Raw genomic sequence first — 12811 nt, forward strand, 5'->3', positions numbered from 1 at the left:
TTGTTTATCGCTAAGATTTGTGTGACACCACAATGACACACTGTGGATGAAGCTTTCCTCACGTATGAAATGTCACAGAACAGAAACTCACCAGCGATTCTCATGCTAGAGCTCAGTGATTGATTTCATTAGAACATATCACTGGAACCCAATGCTGACTCTTCCACACACAAAACTAAAATAGTTCCTTCTGCATGCACTCCATTGCTATGGTGAGCAGCTACTGTAATTTTTTTCACTGTTTTTATTATTAGGCATGTTTCCCGGGGGCAAGGTTTCAGAAATTCACAGTAGCTATACAACACAACCACAACACCATGTTAAAGCAGCGCACGCCCAATCATGCAGACACCCCGGTTTCAATAACTAAGCACTATCTTCTGTTGTGTTTACATTTTTGATCAAACTGAAAAAGACCGTGAAATGCAGAATTAAATTATAACCAAGCTGCTTTTATCCTAAAGATCCTGGAGCAGCATGTTAACCCTCAGAGTACATTCTTACTTGTGGTTCCCACTGTTTCCGGGAGCATAATGAGAGGCAGAGCCCTTCCAGGCTCCAGGTTTGGGTTTGGAAGGCAGACTCTCTCTGTTCTAACATTAGGCTTCAAAATTTCCTTCTATGGCTGGATCAGGTGACTCTGATCCATTGTTTGCGCTGCATTAGGCCCATTCTGCCTGTTCTTCGTCTCTTCTGTGTCTTCCCCTCCCGAGATCAACACCTCAGCTGTTCCTCGGCTCGTTCCATAAAAGTTTATCACCTTTTTCCCTACAACCTCCTCGCATGTTGAATCTGGATCCCATCTTAAACCGAACCCCCTGCCAGAGCACGCTTTTTTGTTTAGCGTAAGAAATGCATAAATGTTTTATGATTCAATCCATACAGGAGCAGAAAAATGTCCCGACATGAATGTAAAAACCCAGAATCCCTGCACCCAGTATCTTCAGAGTGCCAAGTGATTTATTCCACAGGGGCTGAACATGCATTCCACATCTGCACGCTGCACTCGAGACAAATAATCAAAATCATATGATGGACAAGACCATGAAATCAAAAAGGGAATGAGCAACGAAAACAAACAACTACCACTCTCAGCTTGTAGTAATACCGCACATTGGCATCGAAACCTAAATCATTCTGCACTGCAGAAGTCTGTTCAAAATTACGAAAAGATAATAATCAGCCACATAATCATTTTTGAAAATCTCATATAAAAGGTGAGTGAGAGGGTGATGCACAATACCCATGGAGAATAGCTGATTGGGAACCATTAGAGGGTGTAAAACATTTTCAAATACAGCAGGGCTTGATGTGGACTTTGTTGCACTGTAAATCTACCCCAGTGTTCCTTCTACAGAACAGGGTGTTTGCATATAAATGTGCACAAACAGTCTAAAACACCTCTCCTCACCCAAAACAAAACAAAAAGAGAGAAAAAGCTCTCTCTACTTTCTGTTTTTGCAATGAGCTCTACTGACAAACTCCTAATGAATACAATGCATTCATCCTGGATGGATTCTGGTCACAGCCGTGGCGGCACAGCTGCTCAGAACCGTCAGGCTTACGGGGAGCAGACAGTGGCACACTTTTTTAGTTACAATTAGACACCCTTGCATCTGCTTGAGCTTTGTGAACTCTGCACTTCAACTCTAGAGCTGATAGTTGAGCAAAACATTGCTCGATTTACTTATTTCTACTCACAGTAATACAAAGAAAACATTTCAAGCCAAAGAAAATCTGCTCGGCTAATTATTTGGATGTGACTTTTAAACAGATGGAGATTCAACTCAGATTTGGTCAGAGTCTCTGTCAGACTTGATGGCGGCTTCTTGCTCCATTGTTTTCACGTGGACCATCTTATATGTTCTTTTCATGTCCCTCATCAGCGAGAGAGCTTCCTTATATTCTTGCTTACTGACACCGCTGCTGTGTAGGGCAGTGGCTGGACAGAAAACAGAGTGTTACTTAAAGAAAGAGGACTTTACAAATGAAATATGTTGACATTCAGTGCGTATAAGTAGGAAATGTGCATACCTAAAGGGACCACTTTTACTGTTTTACTCTCTCTGATTTCTTTGATCATGTCCTCTACCCTTTCAGTCAGCTGCTTCACAGGTTTCAGAGGTGGCAGCTCCTTAATCTGTGTGCAGTAATTAATAAAAACGTAGTTAAAGTCGCTCGGTTTATTGCAATTTACGAGCCTGCAAATGAAGTTTGCGTGGCTAAACATCAAACCCTTTTCTCTCGCTCCCTGTACGGCGTCTGGATGCTGTCGAGCTTTGGTTTCAAGTCCCTGTAAACATGGAGATTCTTCAGTGTGTGCTCCAGCATCCGAACAGCTGTTTGAATTCCTGCACAAAGAAAGGAAGAGAGAAAGAAAGCATCAGTATTCTCCACGGGCTCACTGTATAGCCAAACTTTACTGGCTTTGAAACAATTGACAAAAAAACGAAATGGCTGCAGATGAAAATACATTCCTCCTTCCTCACCATTGAGCTTGAGCACACGAGGGTTCGGTTCGACATCCATCAAGAAATCAAACTGCTTTCTCTCCTTGCTGTCTGCAGTTTCTTTGTCTTCAGGAAGAAGACCAAATTCAAACTCAGGTCCATCTGCTGCCTGAGCATGAAATAACACTGACTACGTTAAAATGCTGCGGCATTAAATAACATTTAAAAAACTTAATAAAATGATGGATTTTTATATCCCAATGAGGAAAACTACTGAAGAACATACCTGAGTAAGAAAGAAGGGTTTTCTTTTTTCATGGAAGGTGTGGTTTCTGCTGTTTTTGGCTTCATTTTTGCCAGCCTGGCTTTGTGGATTCAGCAGTATTAGCTTCTTTGACACCTTTGGTATTTTTTCATCCACCTCCAATATGAAAACATTGAAAACATAATGATTCACTCACTGAAATGGAACTTTACAGTGATTAATACAAAAGCAAAAAGCTTGATAACACACACCAGACTTATTTTTATCCATTTCTGAGCAATCAATCATTAAGTTGGCCTTGAAGACCTTAGTGGATGCAAATCCATTTTTAATGGATTGTTAGCATGACCCCACTCTACGCCCTTACAGAGTTTTATCAGAATTCATAAAAAACGATCAAGTTTAGAGGCAAACGCTACCAAAAATATGACCACGTTGGTGTCAATCACACGTCCTTTCTGCAAAATCACTAAACCTACTAAACCTAAGACTCCAGCCTGGACATTGATACAGCAAAATTCGAAGGATCGTGATCAAACACAAAAAAGTCCAACCTTCCATTTTGGTTCAGTGGACACTTTCAGCGGGCGCTTCACAACCTCCTGTGTTTTCTTCTGCTTTATTGTTATTCCAAGTCTCTCCTGCATGTAGGTCAGCAAGGGAGGGTCTCCTGTATTTAAACAAAGACATGATGAGGTTGTTTCTGAAGCCCCGAACACCTATTTTAAAATGATCCTTTACAGGAGGAATATTACCTCTCCTCCGCATGGTTATGGGGTTGAACTGAATATCAATTTCACGAAGCATCGGGAAAAGAGTGGCAGCCATCAGTGCTTCCTCCTTAGCAACCTGATGAGAAACCACCGGTGTGTCACGCTACCTCGTTTCCCAAAAATAGTGGATTTATTTATAAAAAGCAGCAGCACACCTTGTTGTCAGCTAGATTGAGGTACTGCAGCGCTGGAAGAGGTAAACTGGATTCTTTGCGGTTCTGCTCCCAGTTGTGTTTGCGAAAGATCTAGAGTGGCCACGAGACACACAAGTTTAATGGGAGAATAACACCGAGCTACAGTGATGACACATCTAAAAGATCATGGACGAATTACCTCTGAGATTCTTGTCAAATACTGATCGGAAGGCTCCGAGTGAGCGAGTGCTGGATCGGGAGAGATATTTTTAAAGGAAATTTTGGACACACATGTAAATTACACAAAGCTGATGCCGAGTATTTACCCTCTTCCTCCTCTTCTTCAGTGGCAGTCTGCACAGGTTTGGAAAAACCCACCAGTTGCATGAACGGTATTTCAGAAATGCAGTTCCCCTGTAGGCTTAAATGCTTTAGCCTGTAATCAACAATTAAAAATGCTTAATGAGCGTTTCCACTAATTTGCTGTGCCTTGTGATAAAGGAGTCCATGTTAAGAAACACTTTTATTTAAAAGTGCAATTTCTCACTTGCACTGTGACGCACAAAGGCTGGCAATATGCATGCAGACTTTTTAAAAGTGCATTTATAATGAATATTTTGTATGCAAAAAGTCTTTACAGGAAAACTTACAGACCTCGTTAGGTTTTTAAGGCTGCTGAAGACTCCAGAGGTCAGTTCATTATCATCAAGCATCAGGACTTCTAGAGCTTGAAAGCATGTGTCTTCATCTTTAGCCGGCCTACACGTAAACGAAGAAATGCTAAATGTGTGTGATGATACAATTAAAGTGAAATAAGATTTTGTATTCTGTAATGTATCTATTTTCATCAGTGACTTTGGTAAACCATTCAACCCCTCATTTACACAAATCAGCCAATCACATGGCAGCAGCTCACTGCCTCTAGCCATGTGGTCATGGTCAAGACAACCTGCAGAAGTTCAATACGAGCATCAGAATGTTTACAGAGGTTGACCTCAAAGAGAGAAAACATCCCTTGACTGGCAGGTCTCTGGGTGAAAGTGTTGTTGATGGTGGAGGTCAAAGGAGAATATCCAGACTGCTTCGAGCTGATAAGAAGGCAAGGGCAACTCAAATATCCACTCTTTACAACCAAGCTCCTGTGAGCTAAGAGCAGGAAAAAAGGGCTGTAAGTTAAACAAGTTCACCAAAACTGGACAATAGAAGACTGGAAAAAACATGAAAGCATTGATCCAACCTGCCTTGTATCAGTGATTCAGGCAACTGCAGGTGGTGTAATGGGACATTTTCTTGGCACACTACCTCAGTCTAAATGTCACAGCCTACCTGAGTATTGCTGCAGAGCATTTTCATCCCTTTATGAACACAGTACCCATCTTGTGGTGGCTGTCTCCAACAGGATATGCCCTGTCTCCATCTCCATCTGTACCATGGAGCTTTAAGGCAGTTCTGTAGTCAAAACACTGTCCAAACCGGTACTAGCAAGGTGTACCTAACAAAGTGGCCTGTGAGTGCAGGTTTACCGGCTCAGAAGTGTGAATTTGGAGCATTTGTGCTCCCCCTTTTGGTGGGTTTGAAAACTACATTTGTGAATATTTCAGGAATGAAATGTGTCATGAAATCATAACCAAGGTACTGGATAACTTCATGGATCATGATAATCATAACACTTAAAACATGCTGAGTTAACACAGATTTTAAAAGATAGCCATAAATTATTTCATCTTGGAATATTTTACTAATTATTTATGGGAGCTGGATTCAGCCAGTTTAATGACTACCACTATTGGATTTGTAAATTTGTAAATCAGGCAGCCTTTTTTACCTAAAATTTGTTTTGTTGTCAGTCATTTAACACAAAGCAGGGCAGAACTGTGTGTGTGTATATGTGTGTCTGTGCGTGTGTGAGGTGGGGATAGAAGACCAAGACTACACTCGCAAATTCTGTTTTTGCCCAGTTCCAATGTGCACATACTTCTGAAGTTTATTCATTTGAAGCTTTTCAGTATAAACGTACATCAAAGTGGGCAGAAAAAACGAGCAAATTCATCATCTGAACTGAATGGACGGCTAACGTCTCTTGATCGTGGGTGAAGCGTGGTAAAAAATAGATTGCTATTTCAGGCACTTACAGCTGAGTTGGGTCTTGGTGTGAGGAGCCCAGATTAGGAGGGAGACGCTGAAGCTGATTTGCAGTTAGATGAAGGACCTTAAGACGTGGGAGCCGACCGAGAGAAACAATAGCATCAGGTGATAAGCAGTTGTAGGACAAATCCAGAACCTGCGAGGATTAAAATGCACTGTTCGGGTGAACTTAACCACATTCAAAAGAAGAAGGAGAGAAGAAGAAGAAGAAAAATATGCACACATTTAACTCTTCCTCTGAATGTCAGCATCTCTTTTGCACATTCACAGTTACAAAGCACCGCCGAGTCATCTTACCTCGAGAAGAGGGAAGGCAGCAGCATCAAACATCAAGTCGCTAACCTCATTTAATGACAGGTTGAGTTCTCTTAGAGACACAAAACTACTGAAAGATCCTGCAGCAAAAACAATGGACAGCCTCTGATAGGACTTCATGAAAGAGGCACACACAGCGATGCTAGAATGAAATCTGCAGGATAATGTATACATGCATATTCACCTAGAGAGAGGGAGTTAATAGATGCGTTGATGTAAGCCACGTTATCAAACACCTCGAGTTCTTCTGGTTTGACCTGTGACCCCCAGTATAAAGGAACTAATCACAAATGATTTTAACCAACAGGCTGATAAAGGTAAGTAAAAGTAGGAAAAGGTGGCTCTTACAGAGCTTAGCTTCTGCTCGCTGATGTCCAGAGAACAGAGCTCAGAGGGTCTGTCAACATGATGCAACTGGAGCTGAAAAAGAAAATAAAAAAATATCACTGTTTTTCTAACTTTTGTCAGATAAGCGTTTGTGTGTTGAATTCAAGGTGCATACCAGGAAAGCTCTGTCTAATGTGACTCCATGAGAAGTATCAGCCAGCTCGCTCTCACATTTTTTATAAGCTGCTTTTGTTCTCCTACGTTGATGCCTGTATTTTTGCTCCTCTGCCTCCCTGTAAGCCGCAAGCCAGTGCCCAGCACCTATAAAAGCAAAGATGGATGACTAAAACCACGCCAGCAGGTGTTTTCACACAGGTAAACACTCTTCATTATTGGTTAGTCTCTTCATTCTGGATCTGTCAGTTCTTTTCTCACTGAGCAGTTCATCTGCTCACTAATGCAAATATCTTATGAACCAGTGACATGGCAGCAACCCAGTATATTTTGGCTTAGACATGTCAAGATGACCTGCTGAAGTTTAAACTGAGGATCAGAAAGGTGATTTAAGTGGCATAATTGTTGATTCCAGATGGGCTGGTCTGATTACTGATATGTGGGCATGTATGTTCAAAATTAAACTATGATTTTTGCCAACTATGATTTCTCTCAACTAATCCCTCCATTCATACACCTGTATACAGACAGACACATACAGTTTAATACAGTGTAGACAGCTCAGTAGACCAAGCACAAATATTATTTAGGGTATGGCCCAAATTCCATTCATAAAAGTGCCCTTTGGTACTGCTTGAACTTCTGGGCCCCTTTTGATAAATAATATTTACTTTGTACTGTACATAGCAGTAGCTCACATTACAGCATTTACAACATTAGAGTAACCAGCTAACTTGGTTTTGGTGCTGTTCGTTTTCACTACATTTATTTCACTAATATAAGCTAGTTACAACCTTGCTTTATTTCAACATACCGTCTCGTCTTCTGTGGTGTGAAGTCCCGGCAGGGAAACAATTTACAGGATAGCTCCGCCCTGCGTCAGCGGTGTAGGACGCTGAAGTCATCCTGACTGCAGCCTAATCCATTTATCACCACACTATGTCAAAAAACTGCTACAATGTGTTTGATCCCGAGCTTCAGTGTAGCTCTCTGTATCTTAGCAACAGCACGTAATACGAGTACCGCTTCTCCCGTCCAGCAGGGGGCAGTAACATTTCTTTTCTAAGCTAAAGGCGGAAGAGACCGGTGAGTTTAGGTGTTCAAAGATGAACTAAAATGGCAAGATAATACTCCGCCGGGCCAACCTGAGGCATTCAAAGACATTAAAAAAGCACGTTTACAACCAGGAAATGCTTTATTTTGTGTATTGTTTGGCAAATAATTACTCTCGGTAGATTTTAAGCCTGACCTGTGTTTGTTTAAACCGGCTAGTTAGCTAGCTTCTGTGTAGGGCGTCCCTGCGGGGGAAGGCCGTTTTGGAGCGGCGTAGGTAGTGACAGCCATAACTGATATGTAGTCATTATTGCGGTAGTGCTAGTAAGAAAAACACAATCAAATACGAAGGTGGATATATTCATTTGCATAAAGTCGACGTTTAGTTTAGCTGAGAAGCGAACGCGGAAGGGAACGTAAAAGTCTCTCTCGGTCCCAGGTACGGCTTCGTTTCTGATGAACCAACAGCATCAGTGTCGTGAACATCAGAGGTCTCCGGTTTCGCGTGCGATTATAGACGGTATGATGTTCAGACAAAGATCACGAGTGGGACCTGTGAAGAGCGACCAGTGAAGGTAAGGGCTTTGCTGTGCATGCACGGTGCGCGCTGTTTGTGTCAATGCAGCGGTCTGTGTTTATAGGGAGCTGCTGGAGTGTGAACTCTTCACCGAGTCTGTGCTTTGAAGGTTGTTATAACAAGACTATAAAAGAAGCTAAGGCTCTGTCATGCATTTTGGGACATTTTATTGCTCACAGGAGCTCTGATCCACCATGGGAAACACGTCGTCGAAGGGAGACAGCGGAGAAGAACCTCCTAAAACAACTTTGTTTGAAAGGGAGCCAAGTGGGATAACATACAGAATCCCTGCTCTCGTCTATCTGAGGCACTGTCACACCTTCCTCGCCTTTGCAGAGAAGAGATCCTCACCCTGTGACAATGACGCCAAAATTTTCGTTATGAGGAGAGGCACCCTGAAAGAGGATGGATCCATGCAGGTTACCATTGCCACATGATCACTTTGATTTTCATAGTTGAAGTTAACATGATTTGTTGTCCTCTTTTCAAATGTTGCCTTTGTCATGTTTCTGGGATTTTGTTTTTTTTCCAGTGGTCGTCCAGTCAGGAGCTGTCTCCGGTGTGCCTGCCCAACCACCGCACTATGAATCCTTGCCCGGTGTATGAAAAAAACACCAAAACGCTCTATTTGTTTTTCATCTGTGTGTGGGGCACAACCACGGAAGCGAAGCAGATCCTGACAGGTAAGAACAAGACTCGCCTTTGCTACGTCAGCAGCCGAGACGACGGCCAGACTTGGAGCCAAGTGACAGACTTAACTGACAGCGTGATCGGTGAGGCCATTCACAAGTGGGCCACGTTCGCCGTGGGCCCCGGCCACGGTGTTCAGCTTGAGAACGGCCGACTGATCATCCCTGCGTACGCCTACTACATTCCTTACAGATGCTGCTCCTTCCCCATCCCTTGCACAGTCTACCCACGTGCACTGTCAGTATATAGCGAGGACTTTGGACAGACGTGGCACATAGGTAAGATGCTGCGGAAGAAGTCGTGCGAATGTGAAATGGCCGAGATCATAGACCACGAGGGCAGGAGCCACCTCTACTGCAATGCTCGTAATGCCGGGGGCCACAGGTGTGAGGCTCTCAGTGAAAACAGCGGCGTCTACTTCGACAAGCCCCACATGGCCCCGGAGCTGGTGGAAACGCGCTACGGATGTCAGGGAAGCATCATCGGCTTTCCCGCGCCGGAATTTGTCCCAAACGACGACGCGGAAAGCAAAGCCTGCGGCACGTCGCTCCTGTCACCAGACACGCAAACCTGGCTCCTCTTCATGCACCCGACAAGCAAGTCCAGAAGAAGGGACATGGGTGTGTATTTGAACCGATCCCCCCTGCACTCATCCGGATGGGACAGACCCAGGATCATCCACAGGGGGCCCAGCGGCTACTCGGACCTGGCTTACAACGGGGACAAGGATCAGTTTTCGTGCCTGATGGAGTGCGGGAAAGAGAGTGAACTCGAGCAGATTGCCTTCGTGTCGTTCTCCCTTAATGATGTCATGCAGACAGGCGGCAGGAAAGAAAAGCGTTGAGCGGTCTAACTGTGGTCGCTTTTATTTCTGTGTTAGCAAACGAAGCTCTCTGACATTCCCCCACAGCCTAAAAACAAAAAAAGGAAAAAAAATAGAGAGAAAAACAAAACAAAAAGCCACTAAATATGCTGTGCAGTAACATCCGTCTGTGTTTACTATTGTTCCACATTCTGGAGATGATAATGCATGCATGAGTCGTGTGTTTCGCTGTCTCCTTGTTTACATAAGAAAAAAAGTTATTATAAGATTAAATATTATTAATATGCAACAAGCTGCATAAGGAAGAACACTATTCTGAATAGGCTAGGTGGTTTGTTTCAGGCATGCTGTGCTGGACTGTCACTTAGGGAAAAAAAACTGGCTTTGCGTGTAGCATGTTTGATAAGCACTTCATCCCCGTTTGCATCTTATTAAACTGCCAGTGTTTTCTGAGCAGCAGAGACAATTTGCCTACCTCTTTTTATTTTCATACGAAGATCATAGCAGGCCTTGGAAAGAGTTTCCTCCATGCTCAGTCTCTCCTTTTTTACACGTCATGTGCTCTGATTCACGTATGCCTTCTCCACTGTTTGGAACGTGGCCTGTCAGTGCTTTCCCCCCCCTGCAGGGTCACAGTCGGTGCCATAAAGGTGGCAATAAAACTGGAGGGAAAAGATGCATCCAGCTGACCAACTTCATCTAAGTTTTTCTTGGTTGTTTATTTTTAAAACATGTGATAGATTAAGGCTACTTTTTACCGCACACATATTTTTTTATGACATAAATTTTCAAAAGCAATACAGCACTCCGTTATTGTTGATTTTCCGGCGCATTGAGCATGACTTTCTTTTCCCAGCGTAAAGTGCGTCGCTATGACCAGATACGACTGGCTCGCTATTGGTTCGCTAATGACGGCATGCGACATCAGATGAGGACTCGCTATTTATGAAGCCACTAGGAATTTGCACATGCGGAATATTGTACCGTGTGACTTTAATGTCCCTCTTTGCCTGTTGTTGTGCGGCAGACAAGAAAAAAACATTTAGAAAAAGAAGCCCCGAGGTGGCATTCGTTTATTTGTGTTTCTGTTGTGGAAAGTGACAAAAAAAAAACCCTGCATGAAACGTGTATTTTAGTAAAATAAAGGTAACCTGTGATCACCTGGCTTCCTTTTTTTCTCTTTTTTTCCTTGTGACAATGTAAAGTAATTGAAGAGCTTGTAAAAGCTGACTCAGAGCAGGAAAAGTAAAAGAGATGGTTGTGTGCGTGTTTTTAAGCAGTTATAAAAAAAACACTTCAGATGCATTCCCATGGCAGCAAACAGAGGCTGAAGGGCTCCAGCTCGCTGAAATGATGTTGAGGACTTCTGTTGTGAAGCGGCCTGTGGGGAGTTTAATGTGATTCAGCAGATGTGCAAACAGAGGGGGAGGAATTAAGGACAAGCGGGAGCTCTTTATTTCACCCTCCACCCTCCCAACTTTCCTAAGTAATACATTTCTACTAATATGGGAGTTTCTGATATATATATATATATATATATATATATATATATATATATATATATGCACTTGCATGACCTGAAAGCCAAACACGTGAAAATACAGCAATAAAAAGGAAGTCCACTGTAGCTTAGTCCAATTCATCCATTTATTGTATGGTAGCAGGTGGGGTCAGATTAAAGGAGTCGAGATTTAACTGGCTTGGCACAGTGGAGACAGCATACATTAGGAGGATGAGGGTTGTATGTGTCCTTGAAGCAAACGATCTGCATGGGCTCTTTTTGAAATGTGCGAAGGAGGTTATTCTATTGGAATAAGTGCATGTGAAACGCTGTCCTGTCCTTGTCTTGGCGAGCCCACTGCAATAACTAAAAAGTGCTCGAATTATCAGCAAAGACCCAAATCAACATTATTTTAGCTTGTCTTCCTGTTTCTGACTTCCATATGGTGTCTGTGTAAAACAAATCTTTAAAAACGGTCCCTAAATTAATAAGAACAAAAGTGATTTTATGTCTTAGATACTGCAGGGCACTGTATCAAATGTTTCTACTTCAAACAGCGTAGTTCTTCTTTCTGAATATTTTAAGCAGCAGATTGTTGCACATTTTCATGCTGTGCTAAGTAGCAGGAAGCCATCCTTATTGTAACAAAGAGATATCACCCAGTGGTCTGTAACACAGAGCAATAACCTTCATGAGGATTTGGCTGCAGAGGCGAGCCTTACGAGAAACACTGAGCTGGGCTCATTCTCAGCACTCTGATGGAGGCTGAAGGATTTCAGGCTCTTTATTGACACAAATGCAGTAAATGTAGTCGGTGCACGAGTGCTCAGCTCGTGCTGACATGGGTTGCTTTGCTCCACTGCATTATTACATTTGTATTAGGATTTTAGTCAACACAGCAGCAGCTACAGGTTACCTGGGATTTCATCACCGGGTCTGACCTCTAATATAATCGGCTCACTGTAGGACCAAAACAACAGCATCTGGGTAAGGTATGAAATGTGCTTTATTAGATGTGGGGGCTTGTAGATCTCCAATGTGCTTCTGAGCATCTTTCTCTCTGTTTTTTCTTCTTTCTTTTATAACCTTATCCCCAACTTGTTTCACCGCACAGAGGATGAATCACGTGGCAAGACCTGTTTCCTTCTTCTGTGTTGGCGGTGAGGACGTCAATATTTTTCAGCACATGTGTTTCATCTGTCGCTCTGAGGGCACCTGGGAATCCAGTAAGAGAAAGCCTACCGGTGCTGGCGTCACAGATGTTTTCTGCTTGCTGTAAACATGTGTGGCGTCCCAGCGGGCAAGGCACAGAGCGCCGGACACACGGCTGAGTTATTGTTCTCGTACCATCCATCTGAAAGAGTCAGGGGTGAAGAGCTGGCACACATTTAACAGGATGTAAGCAGGGAAATAAATGCAAGGCTTCTTAACTCGCACCTTTCTTGAACTTGTGAGCTTTTTAGTGTTTTAAATCCACCTGCGATTTAGTGCTAACCAAACCCCCAAATGTAATTGTACAATAACACTACAAGGTGCAAATTTGACTCCTTTGGATGTGCAGCTGAATATTTGTGTGGCTCATAC

At 43.0% G+C, this 12811-nt stretch overlaps 2 protein-coding genes across 2 annotated transcripts; one reads left to right on the forward strand and one right to left on the reverse strand.

Annotated features, from left to right (window-relative positions):
• Positions 1-850: 850 nt before the first annotated feature.
• On the reverse strand, positions 851-7508 carry xrra1 (X-ray radiation resistance associated 1). The gene is made up of 17 exons (XM_040032941.1): positions 7398-7508; positions 6585-6730; positions 6431-6502; positions 6267-6339; positions 6065-6162; positions 5755-5903; positions 4277-4381; positions 3949-4058; positions 3822-3871; positions 3644-3733; positions 3471-3564; positions 3270-3385; positions 2737-2871; positions 2490-2619; positions 2236-2351; positions 2035-2140; positions 851-1942 (listed from the first exon to the last, which is right to left on the reverse strand). Exons 1-17 carry the CDS (start codon positions 7486-7488, stop codon positions 1788-1790), a joined length of 1836 nt encoding a protein of 611 aa, XP_039888875.1. The 5' UTR covers positions 7489-7508; the 3' UTR covers positions 851-1787.
• A 58-nt stretch (positions 7509-7566) lies between these two features.
• On the forward strand, positions 7567-10892 carry LOC120734252 (sialidase-3-like). Its single transcript, XM_040032944.1, has 4 exons — positions 7567-7669; positions 8076-8211; positions 8393-8632; positions 8746-10892. The coding sequence occupies exons 3-4, from the start codon at positions 8408-8410 to the stop codon at positions 9745-9747; spliced, it is 1227 nt and encodes a 408-aa protein (XP_039888878.1). The 5' UTR covers positions 7567-7669; positions 8076-8211; positions 8393-8407; the 3' UTR covers positions 9748-10892.
• The last annotated feature ends 1919 nt before the right edge of the window (positions 10893-12811 follow it).

This window comes from Simochromis diagramma, unplaced genomic scaffold, assembly GCF_900408965.1.
Source record: "Simochromis diagramma unplaced genomic scaffold, fSimDia1.1 OVJJ01000216.1, whole genome shotgun sequence".
Taxonomy (NCBI): domain Eukaryota; kingdom Metazoa; phylum Chordata; class Actinopteri; order Cichliformes; family Cichlidae; genus Simochromis; species Simochromis diagramma.